Genomic DNA, 13838 nt, shown 5'->3' with positions numbered 1-13838 from the left:
TCCTGAGGGGGACTCCCCCAAATTTTTTTGTCGGGGCCCCTTAATTCGTCCTTGTCGTAGAGTAAACACCCAAGGATACTGTGAATGTCAAGAAGTCTAAATACAATGTCATGTTCATTTAGAAAGAAAACAGTGGGATATCAAAGTAAATTTAATGTATCTTCCAAATTTCTTCAGCATAGAACACTTGAATTATTAGAAAATATAGCATATCAATTAAACTACATAAACTAGCACTTTAAAATATTTAGGATAATTAACCATGCACAGGCTGGTCTGGATCCATGCTGGTCGCAAACACATTATGTTGGTTTTGTCATGGTGCGGCTTATTTATAAATGAATATTTTATTTGTTTTGTAGGTATATGCATCTTGTCGGTAACCTGATATTTCAGTTATTGCTGGGCCTACCTCTAGAGATTGTACATAAATGGTGGAGAGTTCTTATTGTCTACTTCTGTGGTGTTATCGCAGGTAAGTTCTGGAACAGCTGGATACTTCCTGATATCTCCCTTGTGGCTGAGGGGTTGCCTTAAAAGGTTAGGGCATCAGAATTGCAGCCACCGTTTATCCCTGCATGATCGTAAGAGGCAGCTGAATGGTTTCAAATTACTGTAGTGACTATTTGGGTTCGAATTACTGGAGTCTATGCAACTTTTAACTAAAGCAGGTGAGTTGGTTTTAACCCTTTGTGTTATCACCCAAGGTTGGCCAAAATCATCTTCCCTGTTTTGGTGCCATATGACCTAAATTGTTTTGGTGTGCAGTAAGACCAAACCAAGCAAACAAAACAAAATGTCTTAACATGAAAACAGTCATTGTAGACTGGCAATGTTTTGGTGTGCAGTAAGACCAAACCAAGCAAACAAAACGAAATGTCTTAACATGAAAACAGTCATTGTAGACTGGCAAGTGATATGCAGTCAGTGATTATAGAGTGAACACAATAGTCCTTGAAAAAGCTGCTGAATCATGATTATTAAAATGATAAGAGTTTAGGTGAATCGTTTTTGGACAAGAAAGAGTAATTCAATGTTTGTTTAGATATTTATTTTAGCTCAGTTATTATTAGAGGTTGAAGCTTATTAAAGCCTGTTTCCTAGAATTTATCAGTACTGGTGTCTTGTAAAAAATAATGGTTGCAATCCCACAAATCTTTGTTTGAAAGGCAGACACCTTCAGATTTTACTCTAGGCATCTGCATTTTCAGTATTCCAATACTAATACCACATAATATAATGCAAAACTTCCATTCAAAATTAGCAGTGTAATGTTTAAAGTGAGGATGTAACTTTTTTTGTCTTTCAATTTGGCAGGTTCACTGGCACATTCATTGACAGATCACAATGTTGCCTTGGCCGGTGCTAGTGGAGGTTGTTACGCTCTTATAGGTGCCCATCTGGCTTCAGTTGTAGTGGTAAATATATACAGAAAAATATTACTAGTCTTTAAAGTGACATTATGCTCATTTTTTCATTGTCAAGTTAAGCTGAATTTTCTATATATTTCAAAAGTTTGATTGTTATAATGATGATTGACCAACAATTGATATTTGAAAGTCTTTCGGATAAATATAAAAAGACTGCCTTACTCTTTTTATAAATTGTACGTTACAGGTAATTTCCGATGGATATTTATAGAAATGTATTTTGGTCACGTGCGCTATCTTTAGCTCATGCATAGTAAATTATGAAATTGAAAGTAATTATGGGAAAATATAAACTTATTTTGTCTTTGACCTCTTCACTAATTATATACCCTTGGATGGGCATAATGTCACTTAAACAATGTATGATCCATGACTACATTGCGTACTGGTAGAGCAAAAGGAAAATTCAACAAGTGTACACAAAAACTGTAGTTGTCTAGCAAAATCATTGAGACATTCGCATAATACCAATGATACACTTAATTTATTTTGAGAGATAGTTTTCTTATGTTTTGATTGAGTAAAATGTGAATAATTTTCTATTTTCTGGAGATGCATGTAACAACAGTATGTAATGAGATCATGCGGAAAATATTGAGACATTCTTTTGATTTTATATGGAGAATGTGTATTTTATGGTAAATAGATTAAATTGTAAAAATGAATGTTTCATGTTAAAACTTCAGGAAAAAATAGTTTTTGATTTAATATTTAATTTAGAAAGTAATGATTTTGCTTATTTGAATTTATTTATTTGAATTTGAAATAGCGTTTTATATAAGTTTTAATATAAAAATGATGTTTCATATAAGTTATTAAAGATATTTTATGGTGATCTTTAATTGAAAATAGAGTGTTCAACCTATGATGTTTAGTATAATAATTGATGTTACATATAATTTCAATGTGAAAATAGGTGTTTTATATAATTTATAGTCAACAAATAAGTGTTGCATATAAGTTCTAACTAAATATTGAGTGTTTATTTTATTACAGAATTGGTCCGAGATGAACCACGAATGTTGTGATGGCAATCCTATAAGGTTCTTACTAAGTGCACCTGTCAGACTCACTGTCCTGCTATTGTTAGGTAAGATTCTTACTAAGTGCACTGGTCAGGCTCACTGTCCTGCTATTGTTAGGTAAGGTTCTTACTAAGTTGCACCTGTCAGACTCACTGTCCTGCTATTGTTGGTAAGATTCTTACTAAGTGCACTGGTCAGGCTCACTGTCCTGCTATTGTTAGGTAAGGTTCTTACTAAGTGCACCTGTCAGACTCACTGTCCTGCTATTGTTAGGTAAGGTTCTTACTAAGTGCACCTGTCAGACTCACTGTCCTGCTATTGTTAGGTAAGTTCTTTTACTAAGTGCACCTGTCAGACTCACTGTCCTGCTATTGTTAGGTTAAGGTTCTTACTAAGTGCACCTGTCAGACTCACTGTCCTGCTATTGTTAGGTAAGGTTCTTACTAAGTGCACCTGTCAAACTCACTGTCCTGCTATTGTTAGGTAAGGTTCTTACTAAGTGCACCTGTCAGACTCACTGTCCTGCTATTGTTAGGTAAGGTTCTTACTAAGTGCACTGGTCAGGCTCACTGTCCTTCTATTATTAGGAAAGTTTCTTACTAAGTGCACTGGTCAGGCTCACTGTCCTGTGATTATTAGGTGAAGCTCTTGCTAAGTGCTCACTGTTCTGCTATTATTAGGACCAGTCAGGCTCACTGCCATGTTATTATTAGGTAAGGTTCTTGCTAAGTGCACCTGTCAGGCTCATTGTCCTTCGAGTTTTAGGTAAGGTTTGTGCTAAGTGTACCGATCAGGCTTGAAGAACTGCCAGTAAAACCCACTGAATGACTCTGTATATTCATATTGTGACCCCCTATAGAGTTTAAAACGTAACATTCATTAGGTGAGGCTCTTGCTAAGTGGCGGCATGGCCGAGTGGTTAACGCGTCGGACTAGTAATCTCATGATCGTTAGCCGCATGGGTTCAAACCCCGTCAGGGGCAAGTCGTTGTTTCCTTGAGCAAGAAACTTTACACTCATTGCTCAGTACTGGTTGGTTCCAGGAACGGATTCTAAAGTTTGTCTGTAAGCTTATAGCTTCCTACACAATCCAACTAAAATAAATTCTGTATAAACCAAAAACGTAACACATCTACTGTTGTGTAAAGTCAAAACATGTTTATTTATATACATTGTACATGTAGCAATTATCAAATATCAAACTAAAGCAAATTATCATTAATTTTTGAGGTTTAATTAAGTATTAAATTTTTACCTCCGTTTTAGGCAGAAAAAATTCTTGTATATTTTTTAACGAAATTCTCCCTTTTTTTCGTCTTAGAATTCGTTTATTTTTGTACCCCAATGATTTAGACTGAAAAATATAAAATACCTTTGGTTTATTTTTTAATCTTTTTACTGTTTCTTTCCATTCCCTAATCCCTGATTTTATAATTTTTCTTGTTCCCCTTTGAGATAGAAGTTTTTAATTCCTTTTTCTTTTTCATTATCAATACTTAAATAGTTACTTTTCCAAGGATTTCGGGGGTTTCTAGGGTGCCTATTTATCCCAGAAAAAATCCCAAAGAAGGTCCCTAGATCTTCATCCCTCAGTAAAACTTGAAAGTTGCCCAAAAACCCAAATTTTTTGGGATGGACGTAATTTGGTAAAACCCAACAAAAAAAAACGTTTTTTTTTATAGACTGCATTTGTTTTTATGCCACCGCAGCATTTGCGATGCGGTGGCATATAGCGATTCATCTGTGTGTGTGTTTGCGTGTGCATGTGTTTGTGTGTGTGTTATATAGATTATATAGTACACTTAAAAAATCTTCTTGTGAAAAACCACTTGTCCAATTTCAACCAAACTTGGCAGGATTGATCCTTGGGTGAAGGGCTTTCAAACTTGTTCAAAGAATTTCATTCCATGCAGAAATCTGATTGCCATGGCAACAAAAAAGAATTATAAGAATATATTTAAAAAATCTTCTTGTAAAGACCCAAAAGGCCTAGAGCATAGATATTTTGCATAAGGCATTGCCTGGTAGACCCTTAACAAGCTTGTTCAAATTATAGCCCTGGGGTCAAAATTGACCCCGCACCGGGGGTCATTGGTTTTCTTTATATGTACATATAGTAAAAACATAAAATACCTTCTTGTAAAAACCCAAAAGGCCTAGAGCCTAGATATTTTGCATTCTGGTAGACCCTTACCAAGATTATTCAAATTATAGCCCTGGGGTCAAAATCAGCCCCGACCCAGGGTCATTGATTTTCACTATATGTACATATAGTAAAAACTTAAAATACCTTCTTGTAAAGACCCAAAGGCCTAGAGCTTAGATATTTTGCATAAAGCATTGTCTGGTAGACCTCTACCCAGATTGTTCAATTTATAATCCTGGGGTCAAAATTGGCCCGGTTTGGGGGTCATTGGTTTTCCATTTATGTATATAGTAAAATCTTATAGTAAAAACTTTAAAAAAAATTCTTCTAGCAATTGACAAATGCTAGAGGTTAGATATTTTGGATGAAACATTGTGTAGTAAACCTCTACCAATATTGTTCAAATTATAGCCCTGGGATCAAAATTGCCCCCACCCTGGGGGTCATTGATTTCAATACATGTATCTACATATAGTAAAAAATAAAAAAATCTTATTGTCTGAAGGTAAAAGGCTTAGAGCTTTAATATTTATTAAATAATATCATCTATAGGTACTCTACCAAAGTTGTTCAAATTTTGCCTCTAGTGTCAAAATTAGCCCCACCCAGGGGGGCATAGGTTTTCCTTATATATGTATATAATAAGAACTTAAAAAATCATCTTCTCTAAATTTACAAAGGCTAGAGTTAAGATATATTGCATGAATCACTGTGTAGTGAACCTCTAGCAAGATTGTACAAATTATAGCCCTGGGGTCAAAATTGGCCCCACCCCCAGGGGTTATTGATTTTCACTATGTACATATAGTAAAAAAATAAAAAAATTCTCTTGTCTAAAGGTACAAGGCTTGGAGCTTTGATATCTGGTATATAATATCATATATGGTCCTCTTCTGGTTGTTTTAATTATGCTCCTTATGTAAAAATTGCCCTGCCCCAGAGTAAAAACTTGAAAAATCTTCTTCTCTGAATTGACAAAGGCTAGAGGTGAAATATATGGCATGAGTTTTTGCCAAGTGAACCTCTACTAAGATTGTTAAAATTATAGCCCTGGGGTCAAAATTGGTTCTGCCCCGGGGGTCATTGTTTTTCATTTTGTACATATAATGAAAAAATAAAAAATATTTTTGTCTGAAGGTACAAGGCATAGAGCTTTGATGTTTGATATATAATATCATTTATAGGTCCTTTATCCAAGTTGTTCAAATTTTTCCCCTGGTGTCAAAATTGGCCCTGCCCGGGGGCAGTGATTCTCATTATGTACAGTAAAAACAGAAAATAAAACAAATGTTTTCTGAATGGAAGAAAGCTACAGCTTACATATTTGACTTGAAATGTTGTTTGATGGACCTGTATCAAGATTTTTTTGAATTTAACCCTTGGGTCAAAATTTTGCCTTGCCCAAGGGGATAGTGACCTACTTTCTTGTCCTTTGATGTACAGCAATGAAATTTTGACCATGTGCACAGTTTTAGTTGTAAAATTGAACTTTGATATCAGGTGACCTAGATTTTGATGATGTGACCTACTTTCTTGTCCTATGATGTACAGCTATGAAATTTGAACCATGCGGTGGCATAGCATTTTTCTCAAATGCAATCTTGTTTGTTACTGAAAGATCTTGAAATTGGTATAGACTGTTCCAAATCCGTAGCAGGTCAAATCCATTGCACAAATTCAGAAGGTTATTCTTTAATTTGTCAGTAATAACTTGGTGTATATTTGCAGCTGGTTTAGATACCGCTAATGCAGTTTATAGACGATTCTTTGATCCTGCTGGTGGTAATATTGGAATCACAGCTCATATGGGAGGTCTCATAGCAGGTAAAACATTTGTATTACTATAGTTTAAGTCTTTGTTCTATGTTCACTTCGCCAAATTCTTGAAATTTAGATTTTGTAGGGACATATGTGGTTCATGTTTAGGACTTCAGACCATTTCTCCTACAACCATGGATTTGAATCCTGGTATGAATCCTGTTAAGTGCATTTGATCCTTTAAGCTATCTAGCTAGCTTACATGGTAGGTGATTCAACTCGGGTGCCAGTTTGTGCCTGAAATAATGCCCAGAAGGGCACTTATAATATCTGTTAACAATACTGAATCACTGTAATTTTTTATTAGCTCACCTGTCACAAAGTGACAGGGTGAGCTTTTGTGATCCCTTTTCGCCCAGCGTCCGTCCATCCGTCGTCCGTCCGTCGGTCCGTAAACTTTTACTTTAAAAGACATTTCCTCATAAACCACTAAGCCAATTTCATCCAAACTTCACAGGAATGTTCCTTTGGTGGTCACCTTTAAAAATTGTTCAAAGAATTTAATTCCATGCAAAACTCTGGTTGCCATGGCAACTGAAAGAAAAAACTTTAGATATCTTCTTTGAAAAAAACCAAATAGCTAGAGTTTAGATATTAAGCATGAAACATCTTCTAGTAAGTGTCTACAAAGTTTGTTCAAATAAAAGCCCTGGGGTCAAAACTGGCCCCGACCCAGGGGTGTCATTGTTTTTAACTATATGTGTATAGTAAAAACTTAAAAAATCTTATTTTAAAAAACCCAAATAGCTAGAGCTTAGATATTAAGCATGAAACATCTTCTTATGGGTGTCTACCAAGTTTGTTCAAATAAAAGCCCTTGGGTTAAAATTGGCCCTGCCAGGGGGGAAATGGGGGGGGAGTGGGAGATCATTGTTTTTCATTATATGTGTGTAGTAAAAACTTAACATCATGAAACATCTTCTAATGGGTGTCTTCCAAGTTTGTTCAAATAAAAGCCCTGGGGTTTAAACTGGCCCTGCTGCGGGGGCCTATAAACAGGTGAGCGACCTCAGGGCCATCATGGCCCTCTTGTTCGTTAAGCCAGTTTTTATAAGAAAAGTAACTATTTATCTATTTCATTTTGTGCTTGCCTCTTAAAGGTTTGGGCTAAAATCCCATCAGGGACTTTTGATTTTTTCATGTGAGGAAGCTATACTGCTAGATGACGACACGTCAGTGGTTCTACACAGGTATCCGTTCTTGCCTTAAATAATGCAGGAAGGGGCCCCTGAGGTCTTTCTCAACCAGTAAAGCTGTGAAGTCACGGTATTTCTGTTACAGCGCCAGTGTGACTTAAAATTCAACAAAAACAAAATTAAATTTGTAGAAGATCCTTATACAATGTATTCTACTCACAGCTTTATTTATACTTTGTTATGAGAAATATTTTGTATCATTTTTAAGACTGGTAGTTCTACACCAGTGCTTGACTGTTCCTTGAACAATTGAGGAACATTTATGAGTCTTGGACTAACTGAAAACTGGAAAGCTGCAAAATTTAGTAATAGTGTCTGTAACAGTGACGCCATGAAAAAAGACGAAAGTTAAAGATAGAATCATTATGTATATAATTATTATGGCAATATTGTGTTATTCATTGACAGGGTTATTCCATTTATTATGGCAATATTGTTTTATGCATTGACAGGGTTATTCCTTTTATTATGGCAATATTGTTTTATACTTTGACAGGGTTATTCCTTTTATTATAGCAATATTGTGTTATACTTTGACAGGGTTATTCCTTTTATTATGGCAATATTGTTTTATACTTTGACAGGGTTATTCCTTTTATTATAGCAATTTTGTTTTATACTTTGACAGGGTTATTCCTTGGTATAGCAGTGATGAAAAATATCAACGAGAAGCCGTGGGAGAAGAATGTAGGTTGGGTAACTCTAGCATTGTTCCTTGTCTTCGTGTCATTTTCCATATTCTTCAATGGACTGTACAATGGGTATCCAGAAACAGATTGGACTGCCTGTTGCCCATAGACTGGTTATCTCGTTGACCATAGACATATCATAGCCTTATTCATTGCCTTTAGATAGGATGTTTTGGTTAATCAAGTGTAAAACGTTTTTTTACAAGGCATGAACTGGTGCCAAGAACAAGAGATTAAAAAAGCTATTTGATGTATGTATGCTAAAAAAGTCACTTTAAATTTTGTTAAGAAATGACTTTCCTATGTGGCAGCTGGATTTCTAGAAATGCAATATTATTGTGTGTCAGAAATGTCTATAATATGTAGGAAGCTCTAGATATTGCATTAAGCAGGCTCTCCAACCTCCCTAGTCTACTTTTCTACTTTTCTTACACGCTACTGGAGAGCCTCAAATAAGAAATGATGCAATTAAGAAACAGTTGTCTTTTTTCTTTATAAAACTGTTACCATTTTTTAAGTTTATGAATGCTGCACATACAAGTTGAGTTCTTGCCAAGATTTGCCACAACTTTTCACCAGTTTTAAAAATGTAGAAAATTTAAAAATTAAAAAAAAAGACTGTCTTACATACCATAACAATTTAATGTTTTTTTTTCTTTTCAAAAATATTTTCTCAGATTTACTATACCAGCATACTTCATTGCTCAAACACCAAATACTATCTCTAACACAAAAAACACTGCCAAATTAAATATTTAGCTTCTGTTTATATTCTTTACCAAAATGTATCAGTAATATTTTTACTTTCGCTTACAAAATTCTGGTTTTATGTTATGAAATGAAACTTCTTGAAAATGAAATTTTAATCCCTTTATCTTTTAAGAAATCATCGTACATTAACTTTATTTGATCTCCATGTTTTTGTATTTTAATTTTAGATAATGTGTGAGATTTTAAGAAAACTTAAAACGTCTATGTATATATATATAAATAATTCACAAGTAGATTAATGTGTATGGTCCTTTGTTATTTTAGATGGGGTATTTTGAAAAGCCCTGTGCTTAGAATTTTAGGAGTTGAAAAAAAAATCCACAAAAAACAACAAACGTTTTTTTACATTTTCTTTCTCTTGGACGTTGTTTTTTTATTACTTATTACTTTAGATCTTTGAAGTACGTCAGTGTTCCTTTACCAATGTCTTTCCCATGGTGCGAGCTTGTTCATTTATTTCTATTTAGGGGCGTCCGTGGCCGAGTGGTTAAGGTCGTTGACTTCAAACCACTTGCCCCTCACCGCTGTGGGTTCGAATCCCGACAGGGACTTTGGATTCTTTCATGTGAAGAAGCTATCAAGCTAGCTTACGGAACGTCGGTGGTTCTACTCAGGTGCCCGTTCGTGCCTGAAATAATGCACGGAAGGGCACCTGAGGTCTTCCTCCACCAGTAAAGCTGGAACGTCGCGATATGACCTATACTGTGTCGATGTGACGTTAAACCCAAAACAAGCAAACAAAATTTCTATTTATGGTAATGATCATACACGTCATTATAGATAGTAAATGAATATGTTGATTTGATTATTGTATAAGAGGCTTCCATAGAAGAGGGGTAAAATCCGCCGACTTTAAAATTTTTATTTTACCCGTGGGTTCCAATCCTACCAGGGACTTTTGATTCTTTCTTGTGAGGAAGCTTGTCTTGAAGTTCTACACAGGTGCCAGCTCGTTCCTTAAATAAGGTCTTTCTCAACCAGTAAGTTTGAAAGTCGCCATATGACTTTTACACTCCCAATGTGACTTAAAATAAAAAGATAAAAAACATTGGTATTGAAGTGTCTCGAACTATTTCTGTAGCCTTTCATTTTTTTTTATCAACAAAGTTGTAATATTTTGTTTGTTTTGCATATCCAGATACAATGATTGTGATAAAAATCAGAAAAAAACATAAGCAGAAAATATTTTCCGCAGTCGTTTGTGCTCACACAGGGCACCTTGATTCCAATCCCATGACATCATTATGATGTACCTATAGTACCTATAATTATTGAATGCTTTATTATTGAAATGAGTGAGGCAGGGTTGTACATTCTGTCCATACAGTTTCGCAGTGTAAGTTTCAAGATTAGCATGTCCCTAACCAATATACCAATACCTATATGACCAGTTCAGACAAGATCAATCGGCACATTCGTGCTGCCTGATCATGACCTGCACTGTACTTTATTCAATAATATGTAGAATTAATGATAAGCAAGTGCATTTAAGATACTTACTGTGGTTAGGGTTACATTAACAATTATAAACTGTTAAATGGATTGGCTGACAATTGCTTGCACATATAGATTCTCTTATCTTGTTATTGTAAATTAAATTGCAATTAGAATCAAAAATTTATGTTATATTCTGATTTATGTTTGTATGTTTTAGGGGAAATGGTATTGTACGAATAACATTTTGTTTTAATAATATGAGCCGTGACATGACAAAACCAACGTAAAGCGTTTGCAACCAGCATGGATCCAGACCAGCCTGGGCATCCACGCAGTCTGATCAGGATCCATGCTGTTCGCTTAAAAACCCTATAACAAGTATAGAAAATGATAGCGAACATCATGGATCCTGATCACACTGCGCAGATGTGCAGGCTGATCTGGATCCATGCTGGTCGCAAACCCATTATGTTGGTTTTGTCGTAACGCGGCTCATATGTGAAGCATTTTAAAGACATGAGTAGATCTATGTATTAGTGAATAGATAATTAAACTGATGATATAGTCGCTTATATTGTAGTAAAAAGATAGTGACATTATATTTTGTATTCTGAACATGAATGGTATGCCCTTTTATATAATCACTTTACTGATATATATGTTTCTGAGCGCAATATAATTGCATATTGTTATTTTCTTTTACTCTTTTTTACATATCATAAACATAAAATCTAATTGTGTTGTGATCCCTTATGTTTTTATCTTTATACATATATTGCCTTGTTTAGTTTTTTTGCATTTATTTATATAGTATTTACACATAAAGAATTTACACTGTTAGATATCAGTTGCAATCACGTTAAAATCAGTTATGGAAGTTTTTCTTGAATATATGTTATTTAAAGCATGTTTTTTTAAAAGTAACTTTTTTTTAAAGTAACGTTATTGTGTTCAGCAAACACAAAACGTATTATCTTGATTAGATTTTTACATGCAAACGCTGAATGTTTATATTGCACTTGACCGCAGTGCTGACAGGTGAGATTTAGTTGTGATAGTATGTTTTCCATTTTGTATAGACTGTTCTGTTGTGACCCATAATTTAAAGAAAAAAAATTGGTATCCCCTCCTTTTTATTCTTTTCAACTTTCACTTCAACAGAAGTTATGACAATGGTTCTGGCATGATGTATCAGTAGGTCAAAGGAGCTAAAATATAGTTAAAATGAATTTTTAAAGTCTTCCTCTCTGAATGTACAATAATATGACTGAAAAACTGTTGGGAAAAGGCGTAAAATGAAACGAACAAAACAAAAAAGTAAAAAATTGTCATGTTACATCTTTTTGTGTCGTCTGCTATAAAATTATATAAATCCCGCCATCAGGGTCAAAATTAGCACACCCCAGGGGTTCATTTAGTTTATTTTATATTTTGTGTGCAATTACGTGGTATAGAAAAGATATTTGGAATGTAGCATTGCCTTGTAGACCTTTACAAAAATATAAATCATGACCTTTGGGTAAAAAATGGGTATTGCCCTGGGGTCATTTTTGTTACGTAGAAATGTATAGGAAACAGATTATAAAATCTCTTAATAAACTACAATGCCACAAATTTTAATGTTTTGGCATACAACACTACTTAATTGCTCTTGACTGAATATATTTGTCACCAAGTTTATCTTTAATAAAGATTTGAATGTTATCATAAATCATACCCTTTAGGTAAACATTTCTCCTGCCCTTGGGGTCACTCGGTATAGGAAAACACGTTATCGTGAGGAACAACATGTCTTAGAGCTTAGATAGTGACTACCTAGCATTGTTAAGTGAAACCTCTTTTAAATTTTTTTGAAGAATTTTCGCAGGGGTGAAATAGTCCCACCACAAAAAATTGACCCAATGACTTAATAACATTAGACCTTTTTTAGCAGTTGATCTCATGTGAGCGGTCTTCGGCTATCTTATTTTATGTAACATTTTTATCAGTTTTTAATTACTCCTGTTGATTATATTTCTAGCCTTTATAAAATATATTTAACATTATTTTCAATAAATGAATTTGTATATTTTTGAAGTTTTAATTGTTGATTTACACCTATTAAAGATCCTGTATGTTGTTACTGAGGTTATATACCACACTTAAGTGAAATTTTATATATGTATATAATTATGCTTATAAAACAATTTTCAAACATCAAAGGATATGTAAAATATGTACTGCAAATATTTGTACAGATTATATGTAATCATATAAAATATATGCCTTTATGTCTTATTGGAAAATTATAGAAAATACATATTTTATTACCTTCCTGTACTTTATTTACATGAAATGTAAAATTCGGTAATATCTTTATAAATAATGCTATTTAGAACTTACAAAATTGATAAATATTAATTTGAGCGTCATATTAATGATATAAAATATGTTAGTACATTTTTGCCTCTTTGATAACTAGTTTTTCTTGTTTCTCCACCGCAGAAGACTGGAGGATAAAATGCATCAATTTATCATAGTCGATTTTTTTCTCTGTGAGTATACAAACTGCAGAGTTGACAAGTTGGCCTGGGTCAGAGGTTATAAAGTAATTTTATAAAGCTCAAACTTAAATTGATTTGATTGGTCAGAATCTGCCACATAATATTTACTGACCAATTAAAATCCTGCGATTTGATACAAGACCACAGAAAAAATGTTTCATAATCATGAGAACAGGATTATTTAACCTAGATTCCTCATCATTATTTTACTCGGTGGACCAATGTCATTGCGGATTGGTTGATTGGAAAGCTTGGATTATTCCCTTTACGACGATGATAATTATTTTAAAATCGCAGACTGTTTGATTTAGTCTGTTCATTAATGACAATGTTGCTGCAATCAATGAGCCCAAATGAAAAGAAAGATAACATAAGAGTCACATAAGTTTCCAGGGAAAAGCATGTATGTAGCACTGTTTTTTTGTCAATATATCAACTCATTTAGATTATTCTCGTGCAAAGCAATAATCAATTTTTTCTAGAACTCGCCGTCATCTAAAAACGTCTGTCGTGTCCTTGAACACAATGGTAAAAATAACGCATAGATCAACAGTTGAAATGCTAGACATTTACATAGAAAGACATGTCAGGGCTGCAAGGGTATGAGCTCAAATAAAGCAGTACATTAGATGTCAATTGAGTGATAATACTTTAATTATAAATGGCTCTCCATGTTAAAGCATTTTAATGAGAATTAAGCATATACATATTGAACCTCAAGCCTCGGGTTAATTTATTTGAAATCACGTACTGTAAAAGTGTGATTTCACATATCAGCTTGAT

The 13838-nt window shown here is 34.1% G+C and overlaps 1 protein-coding gene across 1 annotated transcript; it reads left to right on the top strand.

Moving 5' to 3' along the window:
- The first annotated feature begins 342 nt into the window (after window positions 1-342).
- LOC132721303 (rhomboid-related protein 2-like) lies at window positions 343-12583 on the top strand. Its single transcript, XM_060705583.1, has 5 exons — window positions 343-475; window positions 1318-1418; window positions 2427-2520; window positions 6330-6425; window positions 8244-12583. The coding sequence occupies exons 1-5, from the start codon at window positions 367-369 to the stop codon at window positions 8411-8413; spliced, it is 570 nt and encodes a 189-aa protein (XP_060561566.1). The 5' UTR covers window positions 343-366; the 3' UTR covers window positions 8414-12583.
- The last annotated feature ends 1255 nt before the right edge of the window (window positions 12584-13838 follow it).

Source organism: Ruditapes philippinarum, unplaced genomic scaffold (genome assembly GCF_026571515.1).
Source record: "Ruditapes philippinarum isolate M1 unplaced genomic scaffold, ASM2657151v2 ctg4960_1_1_1_1, whole genome shotgun sequence".
NCBI lineage: Eukaryota > Metazoa > Mollusca > Bivalvia > Venerida > Veneridae > Ruditapes > Ruditapes philippinarum.
The sequence above is the reverse complement of the archived record's forward strand: the minus strand, read 5'-3'. Positions and strand labels throughout refer to the sequence as shown.